This window comes from Lucilia cuprina, chromosome 3 (genome assembly GCF_022045245.1).
Source record: "Lucilia cuprina isolate Lc7/37 chromosome 3, ASM2204524v1, whole genome shotgun sequence".
NCBI classification, from domain to species: Eukaryota; Metazoa; Arthropoda; class Insecta; order Diptera; family Calliphoridae; genus Lucilia; species Lucilia cuprina.
Window position 1 is genome coordinate 3,285,639 of NC_060951.1, and position 14,926 is coordinate 3,300,564.

The following is a 14,926-nucleotide window of genomic DNA, read 5'->3' on the forward strand; positions in this document are numbered from 1 at the left end:
GATAGATAGATAGATAGATAGATAGATAGATAGATAGATAGATAGATAGATAGATACATAGATAGATTGATAGTTAAATTAATAAATAGATCTAGATAAATAGATCTGTATAGAGATATAGATCCAGATAAACACATCTAGAGATATAAATATATCTATGTAAATAGTTTTATCTATATAGATCTAGATAGATAGCTCTATATATAATATATACATGTCTAGATAAATATATTAAGATAGATCTAAATAAATTTATCCTGATAAATAGATAGATCAAGATAGTTAGGTCGATTCAGATAAATGGCTAGATCTAGGTAGATAAATCTAAATAGTTAGCTTTACATTTAGCAAAGCTCTATAATGCAATATACATGGATATATCTAGATATATAGATTTAGATAGATAGTTCTAGTACTCTGCATGCCCCTTTTAACTGCTTTACTTAACAACAGTTATATTCAATATATATACGCAAGAAGTTTAATATTTTTAATTTTCTTAAATGCTTTAAAAATCTTTATTTATAAACTTATCTTTAATTCATACTAAAAACTTGTATTTTATGTTTTTTTAATTTCTTAATGCATGTTGTGTGTTTCTATGGTTTTCTATTTCTATGTTTTCCTATGTATTTCCTTACTCACTTAAAACGTTATATGATATATAAAATTTTAGTAGCGAAAAAAAAACGTTTTCTTTTGATAAGCTTGAAATGAAAGAAATCTGTAAAATCATTGAAAATTTTACAACAAAACTATAAAATATAAGAGAAAAAGTGGTAAGCAATCAGCAAGTTAATTATATTAAAAGCAAATTTTGTTTTATTTCAGTTTTTCTTTATAAATAAGAAATTCTTTTAAAATCCTATCAGAGAGGAGTTTTATTTTGTGACACCTTTGGCCTTATAAATATCCCTAAAAAGGTATACAATTATACTAGTATTCTATATGTAGAGCAACTAGATACTAAGTATAAAAATGTGTACTTGTCTTTTTGTTTATCTTCTATCTCTTTTGTCTCTTTAGTTTTATGTTTTAAATATTCATAATCATTTACCACAAATACCAAAATTTGCATTTTGGTATTTGGTCATAAAAATTCCATGAATATTCGCGAACATTTTTATTGTTTTACTTAAAGTTCTTTTAGCAGATGTTTTTAAAAATAATTCTTCATTAAAAACTCTTGAAGTTTTATTAAAAATTACATTTTTTGAGAAAATTATGATTATTTTTTTATTTTTTTTTTTCCTAAAAGTTGAGATTTTAGAAAAAACATAAGTTTCGATAAAAAATTTTCAATTTCTTTTTTAAATGTTTGAAACCAATAAGTCTCGGTTCCACTGTCTCGCTTCCACTTGCTTGCTATTTAAAAGATTTCAATGATTTGACAGCTTTTCTTTGTTTCCATATAACTTGCTTTTAAAAATAAAATATATATATAAAAAAAAAACAATCTAGAATTTGCTACGTTTAGTATTTTAAAAACTCCTAAAATATTAATTTAAACAATTTCTTTTTTCATTTTAAATTTCTTTCAACAGCTGCGTAAAACATGTCGTTTTAATGCTCGCAAGAAATTCCAATTTGCCATATTAGTGGTAAGAGCTGTTATACGTATACGAAGACTACGTTATACCGCTGAACCCTTGCACTGTGAAGAGGCTATACGGGATCCTTATAGAGTTAAAGTGTTGCGTAAAGTAAGTGTTATATTTGATAAGCATACGATTTCTTTTCTTAACTTAATTATTTTCTTTTAAGGTTATTGATGGCTGTGCCTTTAGAGTTTATGGCCATTGGGTTAAAAAGGGTGAAGGACAAAATCGTGCCGCCCTATTCGAAAATACACCGCGTACTGAATTACATGCTTTGTATATTAACAATTTAAGTCGATAGTTAGTTTTTCCTAATTAGAACTACATATAATTTTATATTAATTTAATTATATTTTAATTTAGTTTTCTTTAACATAAAATAACCTAAGACAATTATACACAATCCCCGCCCTCATTTTCTCACCAAAATTACTCATTTTATTTTACCAAATCTTTGTTATTTTAAAAACAAAATATCTCCTTTTACTTCGTTATATATATCTTTATTTTTTAATTTATAAGACTTTAAACATCGTAATGAATACAATGAAAATAAGAAAGTAAATAAATCGTTAAATTAATATTAATTATAAATAAGTCCTGTAACTAATACTACACAGCCCCCACACAACCCCCTTATTATTGAACAAATTCGTATTGTTATTAAGTAAATGTTGCTTTATTACTATTTTTATTCTTTGCGCTGTTTTTATCTTAAGTTTCGAAAACTATATAGGTATTTTAAACTTTTCGTTTTTAGTAGTTTTTCATTTAAGAGTTTTGAATCATATCAAAATTATAATAAGTCCTTTTTAAACTAATTAACTTTTATTATTATTATTATTTTTTGTTGAAAATTTTGTTATTTTTTAAGTTGAAAACAAAAAAATATGTTAGAAAATAAAGTCCCAATTAAGAAAAATTTATTTATTAATATAACAAAATAAAGATTTCTTTGTTGATAAAACACTAAAAAGCAAAAGTACAAAGCGTTTCAATTTTTGGTTTAAAATTCCTTTAAAGGTGAAACAGAGGCTTTACATCATACAAGAAAACAGACTGTAGAAAAGTCTACATAATAATATAAAAGCTAGATTATAGACTAGACTATAAACAACACTTTAGACCAGACTAGACTATAGACTACACCTTCGTTCCCACGAATATCGGTTCTTCGCACCGGAACGACTCGGAGTTCAACGAACAACAACCAAGGATTGGCAACCCAGCCACACCGACTTTACACATGTCGCTGCTACAACATCAACAACATAGACTACACCTTATGTCAGTATAGACCAAACTAGAGACAAAACTATAGTCCATACTAAAGCAGACTCTATAGACCTCACTCTAGATCAGAATACATATAGACTACACATTATTCTAGACCACCACACTCCAGCAAAGTAAAGAACATAGACTATACTATAGACCTGTCTATGGACTATACTCCATATCAGACTATTGACTACATTTTAAGCTATAGACAAGACTATAGACAACACTCTAGGCTATAGAAATGACTATAGGCTACACTGGAGGATATAAAAACGACAATTGTCTACACTAAAGGTCATTCTATGGATTACACTCTAGACGGGATACATTCAAGCCTGTATACACGACTTTTGACTACCCTACATGATCGTTCCCACGACAATCGGTTCTTCGCACCGGAACGACTCGGAGTTCAACGAACAACGACCAAGGATTGTCAACCCAGCCACACCGACTTTACATGTGTCGCTGCTACAACAACAACCCTACATGCCTGTCTATGAACTACACTCTAGATTAGACTACACTATAGGTACTTGGCAAGAATATAGGAAACACACTAGTCTATAGAAAAAGACTGTACGTTACACTTAAGGATTTAGACACGACTATTGACTACACTATAAGTCACTCCATGGACTACACTCTAGATCTGACTATAGGCTACACTTATGTCCATAGACTTAAGTCTATAGACACGACTATTGTCTACACTATAAATCAGTCTATGGACTACACTCTAGATCAGACTATATGTTACACTTAAGGCTGTAGACTACACTATAGGCCAGAATACAGGTTAAACTGTCGTTGAAACTAAAGACTAGCCTGTAGTATACACTAAAAACTAAAGGCCAGACTGCAGACTAGACCAGTCTATAGACTACACTTTAGACCAGTCTATAGATTATACTACACACTACATATGCTAGACTATAGCCTATACAATGAGGTAGACTATATCAAGTAATGTGGCCATAGAGAAGGCTATAGACTAAACTCTAAACTGTACTAGAACATAGACTAAACTAAAAGCCAAACTAAAGATTAGACTGCACTATAGACTAGGCAATAGACAAGACTATAGATAATCTATAGAAAAATGCGTTATTGAAGCACATGGTGGGACTCTTAAAAAAATACTTTTCCGCCAGATTAAAATTTAGCCGATATAACAATAAATCCGTATTATGCCACAAAAACTCCGGTAATACTGTGAATTCTTTTAAAAACGCAATAAATTTTTTAATCAAAAACTTTACTTATTAAAAATTCATAAAAAAAACAAAATGGCGGACGTAAGACAAGCTTTCTACCACTAGCAAGACAATTATATTATGGACTTGCAAATCATCATACTTTTACGTTTTAAATAAATACTTGGAAAATATAATGAATTCCTTACCTTTTATCAAGTATTTGTCCATCATCCATTGAAAAAATTGTAGAACTTTAGTGACGCCAAGCTTACTCCTTATTTCATACAATAGATTTTCACTTAATATTTGCATAAAACACTACACTTTTATTTTAATAAACTAAACACATTTTCAATTATATTATTAAGAGTTATTTTTAATTTAAAATTTATGTTAAACTAAATTTCTTTTATTTTAAACAAAATTTACACCCGACTAACTGAAATGGCGCTGCAACTGCAAAAGAAAGCTTCTTTTTTGCTAACTAAGCACTCACTACGAAATGATAACACAAAATTACGGTTATTTGTCTACACAAATACGATTGTGAGCGATAACGGCTAGCGATTATTAGTAGATTACGTTTTATTATATTGTTGTGGTTAACGGTTTGTGGTAGCAATTGTAATTGTTTAAGTACTACATAGCAGGGGTGGTAAAATGTTACAAAATAAAATGAAATTAAGTAAAAAATACATAGAATACATAACTTATTTTTTTAAATTATGTTTTTTTGTTCAAACTATTAATTTGGAATAGCGTTAGAAAGTTTCCCTTTCTTGCCATAAACAAGATCATTCTCTAATGTTAACTTTATTATTAAATATCCAAAAAATTTATTTTTATACTATTTAATACATATCTACACTTCATTAGCTTAATTCAAAAACAAAAACTTATTTTTGCTTTAGTCATCCAAATTCTTATCAACTTCATATAGTTCTTCCAGCGTTACTACGGCGGTTTCCGTTTCCATTACTATCGTTTCATTTGATATTTCGGGAATTTTTTCCACAATATTTTCTTCTTGCTTTTCTTGTTGATCTTGTTGTTGTGTTTGTTGTAAATTTCTTATTTCCTTATAATGCATAACCTTATGGTCTTTAAGATCAATTGCATATTTAAATGATTCGGGACATTGGTCACAAAAATACGTCTTTTCTCCCACATGGGTACGCAAATGTTTAACCAAATCACCACTGGCCGCATAAGCACGATCACAAAAACTGCACATATGAGGCTTTTCACCAGTGTGAGTTATTTTGTGGCGTTTCAAGTGGCGTTTGAAAACAAAGCTAAGGGAAATAAAAAAATATAAGATATCTATGCAGATTATGTATACTTATTGCATAAATATTTTGTCAGACTCGACCCTATTGTAATGATTTTTAGAATACACAACAGCAAAGGAATGTCTTTGTGACATTGTTGCCAATTTATCTTAATTTTAGAATAAAAATTACATATTACCTCATATTGCAGTCCTCACACTTGAAAGGTCTCTCACCGGAATGCTTAAATTTATGAGCCTTCAAGGAATCTTGACGTGTAAAAGCTGAACCGCATATATCACACACATGAGGCTTAAGTTTAGTGTGTGAACTCATATGTTTGGTTAGATTTACTTTAACGTAAAATTTCATAGGACATTCGGGACAATGGAATTTCTTCTCACCATGTCTTTGTAAATGTTGACGTAAAACATTGCCAGTTTTAAAAGCTTTGCCACAGTGAGGACACAAGAAAGGAGATTCACCTGTATGGACGCGTACATGATCCTTAAGAGCAGTAGTATTAGGAAAACCTGTAAATTAATAAGATTACTTAACATATTCTTTTAAATTTGTATTTAATAAAGAAAACCTACTTTTCTCACATAAATCACACTTGTGTTTCTTATAACCCATATGCTCGTTAATATGATCATTCAAATGATTTTCAACTGGGAATGCTTTATCGCATATATTACACTTATAGGGCAAAACATCAGGATGTTTACAATTCATGTGCCGCGTAACAGCTGCCATAGTCTTAAGGGACAAATCACACACTTGACATTTAAAATCCCTTTCCGAATGCATAACACTATGAGCTGCCAAGGCGCGTGTTTGTTGAAATATCATGGGACAATCAGGACAGGGATAAGGACCACCCGCTAAACTTATTTCCACACCGGTATGTTTATTGGTAAAATGTGTCTTTAGTTTGCGTTCGCTGGAAAAGCGATAGTTACAAACGTCGCAAACAAATTCATTGTCCGGATCGTGTACAGACAAATGTTTGGTTAAAAGATTTTGTTTAGCAAACACCTTATTACAGTGTAGACACACTTTAGTACCGCCACGTTTTAAGGGAACTCTACGGCTATATTTACGTTTTGGTTTAATGTCTAATACCGATTTTTTGGCCATATTTTCAAAAAAATTGCTAAAAATAAATGTAAATTAAAAAGTGTTTTATATCTAGCAAGTACAAAAAAACCTACTTATCACTGTCTTCCTTGCCATCATGGGGCCAATATTCCTCAGAACTACTACCATCATCATGATGGCTACCACTTAACATTTCCACTTCCAGCTTTACAGCCTCCAATTCACGATAAGGACTTAAGACCTCAACACCGCCATTAACTTTGTTCTGGCTGGCATTAGAGTTTTCATCATGCGGTTCTTTTTTAAAATTATCCATTAAAATATCAGTTTCCTCTAAAATCTCCATGGGATTTACTTCGCAAGTACCGCCCATTAAAGAGTCTTCGATTTCTTGCTCCTGCTGATTTAAGATATTCCTTAGCTCCTTATTACTGTTCAGGCAAACCTGTACAAAGTCATAGCTTTTTTGTACTTTATTCAAACACTCTTTACATATCTCCACCGGCAGTGGTATGTCATCCATGCCCAAATCAAAATTAGGTATAGCCTGATTAAGCATGTCCTCGATTTGTAAGTCATCACGTATAAACTCACGTAACTTATGCATATCTTGGGATTTCTTTAAACAGGTACGACAAATACGACCCAATAATATTGTAGTCATGATTTTTTTCACAATAAAAATTAATATAAAATAAAGAAATTTTGTTAATATTATGCGCTTGTAAACAAAAGCGTACGTGAAGAATTTTTTCTACAGAGCAGCTGTTTTACACGGTATTATCGATAAATGTCAATATTAAAACATGTACGGGAAATGGTTAGCTTGAAAAAAAGTAAATAAAGCTAATGTGGCGTTTTTATGTAAAATAGCTAAACATGTAAAATTGACATCATTTATGTAGAATTACGTTAAAATAAGAAATTTTTAAATAAGTTAAAGCGACAAATATGTTAAAAACTACATATATTATTTATATAATACATTAAAATTTTTTAGAAAAAAAAACATACATACATATAGATTTGTAATATCATAATTTCACTAAGATTTCCTTTGTTTTGTATATAATTTAAAATAAAGTGTCACTGACACCTGCTGCAGCCGTTAAATAATTGTGATTTTTAATCGTTATTTTCTGGTAATTTTTCTTTATAATGTTTAAGTTTATGATCCTTAAGTTCAATGGAATATTTGAAAGCCTCGGGGCATTGATCACAAAAATAGGTTTTATCACCCACATGCGAACGTAAATGTTTAACTAAATCACCACTGGAAGCATAAGCACGATCACAATAGGTGCAGGCGTAAGGTTTTTCTCCAGTATGAGTGATTTTATGTCTCTTCAAGTGGCGTTTAAAAGCAAAGCTAAAGTTTAAATTTAATTAAATAAAGAGTTTTTAAATTGTATAATAAAAAAAATTTACCACATATTACATAAATCACATTGAAAAGGCCTTTTTCCGGTATGAATAAACTTATGGGCTTTTAATGATGAAGGACGGGCAAAAGTTTTATCGCAAACATTACATATATAAGGTTTTAGTTTGGTATGTACGCTCATATGTTCATTTAGTTTTGATTGAACATAAAACTTCATTGGACATTCTGCACAGTGGTATTTTCTGTCACCATGTCTTACAACATGTAAACGTAATATATTCGCAGTTTTAAAAGATTTACCACAGTGTGGACATAAAAATTGTTCTTTATTCACATGATCAAGTTTATGTTCTCTTAAGGCCAAGCTAGTGATAAAAACTTAAGCAAATTTGAATGTTATTTAATTACCAATGAACATTTTAGCTTAAAACTTACTCTTTTCACATATATTGCAATGTAATTTTTTGTAGCCCATATGTTCATTAATATGATATTTCAGCTGATTTTCTTCGGGAAACATTTGATCACAAGTAGGACATTTAAAATTTAACTCTGTCGCCGTTTGTTTGTCATCCAAGTGAGTTTTTATTTCTTCATGGCGTTCTTCATCATTTTGTGGTTTTCGTGGCCAAACATCAAAATAAAAGCTACACAATTTTCTATTCCGTTTCATTTTCATACAATCATGATTTGACCATTCGATTTTTTCATAAAATTTTATACGACAGTATTCGCAATCATAATGTCCTTTATCTAAATTTCTAGTTTTAAATTTATGTATCCATATTAAGTGATTTTTTAGTTTTCTTTCAGTAGAAAAACGATAGCTACACAAATGACAAACAAATTCATAGGCAGGATCGTGTACATCCAAATGTTTAGTTAATAATGTTCTGCTGCTGAACTCTTCATTACAATGTAGACAAGTTTTGGTGTTTGAACGTTTTGTAGCTACTTTTTGGTGATAAATTCTTTTGGGTTTTTTAGTTGCTGATGAAGCTAATGTATCATTATCGCTGCAACTGCTTTAAAATAAAATTCCTACGTAGAAAGTCTTTTAAAAAGTTTAAAATCCTACCTTTCACTATTATTTTTATCCTGAAAAGGCCAACAATCCTCTGAACTGCTAGTGCATGCCATTTGACTGTTATCTGATTTTTCTATTTCAAGTTTTGTCTCTGCAAAGTCTTGTGGATGATTAATATTACTGTTACACCTTTAATATTAATATTTAACGAACAGCCTTTTAATAAATTCAAAAACTCACCTTTGAATATGATTTTTATCTTCAAAAGTACTCTCACTTGGTTCTTCCATTTCAAATTTTATCTCTTCAATGTCTTGCATTGAACTCATATCGGCAGTAACGTTAAATCTAAATTCTTCCTCTAGTTCTGACTTAAAATTCATTTCCTTATCTTCAGGGCAGTTTTCCACTTTCCCCATCTGTTGTTTCCAAATACTTAGCAATTCTTTATTGCTTTTATGATATGTTTGTACAAAATCATAGGATTTTTTTAGCTTATTAAGACACGGTTTACATATTTCTTCAGGCAATGGAAGTTCACCAATTTTCAACACAAAATTGGGAATGGTTTGTTTAAGGATATCTTCGATTTTGTTATCATTTTCAAATAAATCACTTAATTTTTGCATATTTTTGGAATGTTTTAAACAAGTTCGACAAACACTAACATTTGGAAGTGAAGCCATTTTTTTATTTAAACTATTTTAATTATAAATAAAATTAAGATTTTTTGTTTTTTTTTTACAAAAAATATATTTTCTTCTATTAACAGCTGTTGTTACAGTATTATCGACTGTTTACTTTAAATTATCTTAATGTACGGTAAATGGTTAGCTTAACCATTAACAAATGTAAATAATGTTAAATGCAGAATGTTTCGATTTTATTTAAAAAATATGTATATACTATACTTTTAAATTAAAAATCATACGTATATGTATATTTAAGGGTATGAAACATTTAATTTTCATTGTTTTACACAAATGCTTTTTAATAAGCTTTTGTTTTTTACTGTATTTAAGTATTTTAATTACTAATTATTGAAAAAATCCTCATTTTATATATTTTATAAAAAAAATTTCAATATTTGTTTAAATAATAAATTCATTTTTTTGTTTTCATTTAAATCAGCATAGTGTACTAGAAATGGTTAGCACGCCTTGAAAGTTTTTTAAATTCATTTTTTATTGTTTACATTTAAATTAGCGTAGTGTACTAGAAATGGTTAGCACGATCTTGAAAGTTTTTTTTTTAAATTGGAAGGAAGCTTTTAAGTTAACTTTAAAAACAATTGTTTTTTATTTCAAATTATTCCTTAAAATCTTATATATATTTACTTAAAAATAAAGATTATCTTTTTAATTTCCATGTATGCTTATTTTTAATGTCGACGCTTTAGCTTTTGTTTTTTTGCTTTCATATTACAACCATGATCATACAAATCCGATTTTTCATAAAATTTTAGCGAACAATATCTGCAAATAAAGGGTCCTTCATTGAATTGATTTTTTCGTGGCCAAGCATCAAAATAAAAGCTACACAATTTTCGATTTCCTTTTATTTTCATACAATCATGATTGGCCCATTCCATTTTTTCATAAAATGTAAACGGACAGTACTCACAGTCATAGTGTCCCTTATGTAAATTACTGGCTTTAAATTTGTGTATCCAAACTAAGTGATTTATAAGTTTTCTTTCGGTTGAATAACGATAGCTACACATGTGACAAGCAAATTCCTTTGCTAAGTGTCCAGTTAATAATGTTTTTTTAGTTGGTGGTGAAGCTGTTGTATCATTTTCACTGCTACTGCTTTAAAATTAAGTTTCAATGAAGAATACCTTACATATGTTTAAAAAAAACCTACCTTTCACTATTATTTTTATCCCAAGAATCCTCAGAGTCGCTAGTGTATTTTGTTTTATTCTTATTTGATTTTTCAATTTCCAATTCTAACTCTTCAGAAGTTTGTGTGGAACTTATATCAAAGTAACTACTTTCAAATTAAAATAATTATAAAAATAAAAGAAGTTCAAAAACCTACCTTCCTCCATTATATTCTTCTAGAATAGGCCAAGAATACTCTGAGCTGCTATTGTCTTCCGCATCACTTTCATTTGCTTTTTCAATTTTTCCCATGTCTTGTGGGGAATCTTCAATAGGAGTAACTGTCAACTCTTGCTTTACATTGTCCTTTGTATTGTTTTCAGTTAACGTGTCCTGCTCCCGTTGCTTCCAAATATTTTGCAATTCCTTGTTGCTCCTTTCACATATTTGCACAAAATCGTAGGCTTTTTTCAATTTATTAAGACAAGTTTTACAAATTTCTTCAGGCAGCTGCATGCCCTGCAATTTAAGCTCAAAATTTGGTATAGTTTGTTGAAGGATATCTTCGATTTTGATGCCATTTTCTAATAAATTGCTTAATTTTTGCATATTTCTGGGATGTTTTAAACAAGTGCGACAAACACGAGCCAACGTAAACGACGCCATTTTCAGTTAAACTGTAAAATTCTTTTTTTTTTACCGACAAATACTGGTTACCGTATTATCACAGTTATTTTTATGTACTGCAAATGGTTAACACAAAACCTTGTATGTTTTTAAAAGTTTTTTTCTAATACGGCATTATCTCTTACTATTACAAATACTGGAAAATGTTAGCATATAATTTTTAAGATACCACATTACCGATTGCTTATGCATAACATGTTAAAACATTACAATGAAATTATGAATATTTTTTTTAAATTAAATATTAAAATCTTGTTATTTTACATAGTTTATGAAAAATTTCATTGTCTGTTGAAAATATTAACTTTTGTTTGTAAAGTTTGTGCTACGGGATTATCAACTGTTTACATTTAAATTTTGCAATGTACTAATAATGGTTAGCTTTTATGAAAAATTTCATTGTTCTGTTCAAAATATAAACATTTGTTTGTAAAGTTTGAGCTGCGGTATTATCAACTGTTTACATTTAAATTATTGCAATGCACTAATAATGGTTAGCTTTTTTTTTTTTAAAAACAAACTTAAAATTTGCTAAAATTGATTTTTTATCATTCTTATTAATTAAAAACTAAAATTTTGTTTAATTAATATTTAATATTATTAAGTAAAGTTCTTTATAATTAATTGTATTTCTTTTTTTATTCTAAAATAAAAATCATTTTTATATAAGCCTGTAGTATGTGTATGTTTTGTTATATTTCCTTAAATGTAAATAGTTATTATAATATATATAATAAATACTATATATTTTTTATACATTAACTTCCATAACAGTTTGTTCTTCTTTCGTTTTTAAGGCAGACGCTTCATCTTTAGCCTTTTGTTCGGCCTCCTTTTGTAGGCGATAATGTTCCCATTCATGATTTCTTAAGTCCGCTTGATATTTATACGCAGCCGGACACTGGGTACACATGTAGGTATTCTCACCTACATGGGTGCGTAAATGTTTATTTAAATCATTACTCTGGGCATAGGCTTTTTCGCAAAATTTACATTTGTAGGGTTTCTCACCGGTATGGGTGCGTAAGTGACGATTTAAATTCATTAAACGGGGGAAGCTAGAAAAAGAAATATATTTCAATTGATCCAAACAAAAAGAAAATAAAACAGAAAACGGAACACTTACGCCATGGGACATTGGTCACATTTATAGCGTTTTTCTCCTGTGTGCAAAATTTGATGCTGATGTAAAGTATCCACTCGAGAAAATCTGGCACCACAAGTCTGACAAACATGATTTTTACCCTCTTGATGTGACATTAAATGTATATAACGATCCGAGGGACATTTAAAACGCTTGGGACAGTGTGGACATGTATAGGGCTTATCATCACCATGACGTTGCATATGCTGGCGTAAATTACTGGGTCTATAGAACTTTTTGCCACACAAGGTGCACAAATAATTCAAATCTCCAGTGTGTATGCGCATATGCTGTTTCATGGCAAATTTGAATGAAAATGCTAAAATTTTAAGAAAAATTTGCATTAAATTGATAAAGTCTAAAAAAAGAAAGTTTGTTCTTACATTTATCACAAAGATCACATTTAAAGTTCTTAATACCCATATGACGATTTGTGTGTATTTTCAAATGTTCCTCGACCACAAATGTCTTATCGCATTTGTCACATTTGAAAGGTTTTATTTCGGGATGTTTCTTACTCATATGTTGAGCCAAACCGCCCACATTTGAATAGGCCGATGGACAGTAACTGCAAACATGTGTCTTTTCGACATTTTCCGGTTTGGCCTCGGCCACTTTGGGATTAGGATTATCCTCCGGATGATGTTTTTGCATGTGTTTATGCAGCATATGCGGATACTTGAAACGATCCCAACACAAAACACATATAAAACGATGGGCTTCTGTGTGTTTTTTCATATGTCTAGCAAGTTGCTTTTCGAATCTGAATGAAGCAAAACATTCCTTACATTTATATTGATTTTCTAATGGCTCCGGTTTGGCCTTGGCTGTAGTTTTTTCTTTTTCTGCATAATCGGAATCACTATCATCTGAGGATTCGCCTTGATCATTCCAATTATCATTGTCTTGATCCATGTCAACTTCTTCGGGTTTAAATTCCTCATCACCTTCCTCTTCATCAGAGACTTTACTTTTGTCTAAAGTCTTTTTCTCTGTTTTGTTTTTGTTGTCTTTATGTTTGCTACTAATATGTTTTTTCAACATAATTTCTGTGCTAAATGTCTTATTACAAACACCGCACTGATGTTCTTCATTGTTTTCATCGCTGCAACGATGTTTTGTCAACTGATAACTATATTTGAAATAGCTATTGCACTGAGAACAATGGTAAGGAGTCTTTTTCTCACTTTTTATGGATTTTCGTTTCTTTTTATTATTTTCCTTGGAGACGTCACTGTTTAAATGAAATATTTATCAGTTTGTATAGAAATTTCTTATTTTGAATACAAAGACTCAATTTCAAATAGAAAATTTTCACCTACCTTTCATTATCACTTTCTGTTTTCTTTAAAGTGCTTAGAGGCACATCGTCATCATCAGTATCTTCACTATCACTATCACTTTTACCCACCACCGGACATTTGTCTTTTTTGCAGCTTTTTGAATGTTTTGCCAGCAGAGGTTTACTTTTAAAACGTTGTGTACACTTCTGACAATCAAAGGGATTTGTTGACTCATGTTTACGACGATGACGTTTCAGTTGAGAATGTTTTGAAAATGATTCCTTACATTCTAGGCAGTTAAAGCGCATAGCGCCAAGCCGACCAGAAGATGAAGAACTTGATTTTAATGAAGTATCTTGGCAGGCCCTAGAAATATTTAATATTTATTTCAATTATTTATATTATAATCTTTTAACAAAAAACACTTACAATTCATCTCTATCCGGAGCCTCATCCGTATCATTTTCCCATTTCTGACCATTTTCCACATTTTCAAAATCTTCCAACATTTCAACATTATCGAATTTTTGCTCCTCCCCCTCCACCATATCATATTCCACCTTAATGGGATCTGGTTCATCTTCTTCATTCTCTACTTCTCCTGTTAACGAGTGCTGCTGCTTAACCTCTGCCTTTTGTGACTGTTCCCAGATTTTTTGCATTTGTTCATTGGTGCTCATGCACAGCTGTTGAAATCTATAGGCAATCTGTAAATGCTCCATGCATAAATCACAAATTTCTTGAGGCACTGGAAATTCGATGTTGGCGTGTATGCCGGAGACAGTTTTCGTCAACATTTCATTCATGGTTAGACACTCTTCGGTGCTGTCATTTAAACTATGCAAATTATTCGATTTACACATACACACTCGACACACCCGTCCATATATTTCGATTATTAACATAATTAGTAAGACTTTGTGTTTGAAATTTTGTATAAATTTGCGTTTAAAATGTAATTAATTATAGAAATTACTATAAATGTTTGTAATTTTTCTCTACCCTTAAGATATGTAAACAATAGTAAAAACTGTTTTATCGACAATAATGCCAAACTTTTTGTTGTCATCGCAAGTGTCATTCATTAGATAAGACAGGGTTGCCGGATATTTTATTTAAAGGGAA

At 30.2% G+C, this 14,926-nt stretch overlaps 3 protein-coding genes and 1 long non-coding RNA gene across 11 annotated transcripts; 1 reads left to right on the forward strand and 3 right to left on the reverse strand.

The window, feature by feature from the left end:
• The first annotated feature begins 1,203 nt into the window (after positions 1–1,203).
• LOC124418830 lies at positions 1,204–2,580 on the forward strand. The gene is made up of 2 exons (XR_006940248.1): positions 1,204–1,703; positions 1,765–2,580. It is a non-coding gene; the product is annotated as an uncharacterized LOC124418830 (long non-coding RNA).
• A 2,300-nt stretch (positions 2,581–4,880) lies between these two features.
• On the reverse strand, positions 4,881–14,840 carry LOC111686462. The gene is made up of 17 exons (XM_046945925.1): positions 14,231–14,840; positions 13,841–14,167; positions 12,902–13,752; positions 12,501–12,837; positions 12,129–12,432; positions 10,905–11,206; positions 10,728–10,853; positions 10,481–10,672; positions 9,102–9,560; positions 8,913–9,050; positions 8,270–8,481; positions 7,879–8,212; positions 7,693–7,819; positions 6,564–7,204; positions 5,946–6,505; positions 5,549–5,882; positions 4,881–5,373 (listed from the first exon to the last, which is right to left on the reverse strand). Exons 1-17 carry the CDS (start codon positions 14,704–14,706, stop codon positions 4,986–4,988), a joined length of 6,108 nt encoding a protein of 2,035 aa, XP_046801881.1. The 5' UTR covers positions 14,707–14,840; the 3' UTR covers positions 4,881–4,985.
• Positions 7,401–9,612, reverse strand: LOC111686459 (zinc finger protein 708-like). Of its 4 annotated transcripts, none has more exons than XM_046946452.1 (5): positions 9,102–9,612; positions 8,913–9,041; positions 8,270–8,859; positions 7,879–8,212; positions 7,401–7,819 (listed from the first exon to the last, which is right to left on the reverse strand). In XM_046946452.1, exons 1-5 carry the CDS (start codon positions 9,545–9,547, stop codon positions 7,576–7,578), a joined length of 1,743 nt encoding a protein of 580 aa, XP_046802408.1. In that variant the 5' UTR covers positions 9,548–9,612; the 3' UTR covers positions 7,401–7,575. The 4 variants fall into 4 exon arrangements, with proteins under 4 accessions (XP_046802408.1, XP_046802409.1, XP_046802407.1 ...); XM_046946453.1 differs by having other exon boundaries at positions 8,270–8,850; positions 8,913–9,050; XM_046946451.1 differs by having other exon boundaries at positions 8,270–8,856; positions 8,913–9,050.
• LOC111686458 lies at positions 9,918–11,445 on the reverse strand. Of its 5 annotated transcripts, XM_046946458.1 has the most exons (4): positions 10,905–11,445; positions 10,728–10,853; positions 10,485–10,672; positions 9,918–10,336 (listed from the first exon to the last, which is right to left on the reverse strand). In XM_046946458.1, exons 1-4 carry the CDS (start codon positions 11,351–11,353, stop codon positions 10,323–10,325), a joined length of 777 nt encoding a protein of 258 aa, XP_046802414.1. In that variant the 5' UTR covers positions 11,354–11,445; the 3' UTR covers positions 9,918–10,322. The 5 variants fall into 5 exon arrangements, with proteins under 5 accessions (XP_046802414.1, XP_046802413.1, XP_046802412.1 ...); XM_046946457.1 differs by having other exon boundaries at positions 9,918–10,669; positions 10,728–10,838; XM_046946456.1 differs by having other exon boundaries at positions 9,918–10,672; positions 10,728–10,838.
• Positions 14,841–14,926: the final 86 nt, after the last annotated feature.

Coding starts and splice junctions, on each gene's coding strand:
- LOC111686458 (XM_046946455.1), bottom strand. CDS start 11,353: ATGGCGTCGTTTACGTTGGCTCGTGTTTGTCGCACTTGTTTAAAACAT. Junction 10,854..10,904: donor GAAGAATATAATGGAGGAAG/GTAGGTTTTTGA, acceptor ATTTGAAAGTAG/TTACTTTGATATAAGTTCCA. Junction 10,673..10,727: donor GATAAAAATAATAGTGAAAG/GTAGGTTTTTTT, acceptor TTAATTTTAAAG/CAGTAGCAGTGAAAATGATA.
- LOC111686462 (XM_046945925.1), bottom strand. CDS start 14,706: ATGTTAATAATCGAAATATATGGACGGGTGTGTCGAGTGTGTATGTGT. Junction 12,838..12,901: donor ATGTGATCTTTGTGATAAAT/GTAAGAACAAAC, acceptor TTAAAATTTTAG/CATTTTCATTCAAATTTGCC. Junction 10,854..10,904: donor GAAGAATATAATGGAGGAAG/GTAGGTTTTTGA, acceptor ATTTGAAAGTAG/TTACTTTGATATAAGTTCCA.
- LOC111686459 (XM_023448812.2), bottom strand. CDS start 9,547: ATGGCTTCACTTCCAAATGTTAGTGTTTGTCGAACTTGTTTAAAACAT. Junction 9,051..9,101: donor GATAAAAATCATATTCAAAG/GTGAGTTTTTGA, acceptor TTAATATTAAAG/GTGTAACAGTAATATTAATC. Junction 7,820..7,878: donor TGTGATTTATGTAATATGTG/GTAAATTTTTTT, acceptor TTTAAACTTTAG/CTTTGCTTTTAAACGCCACT.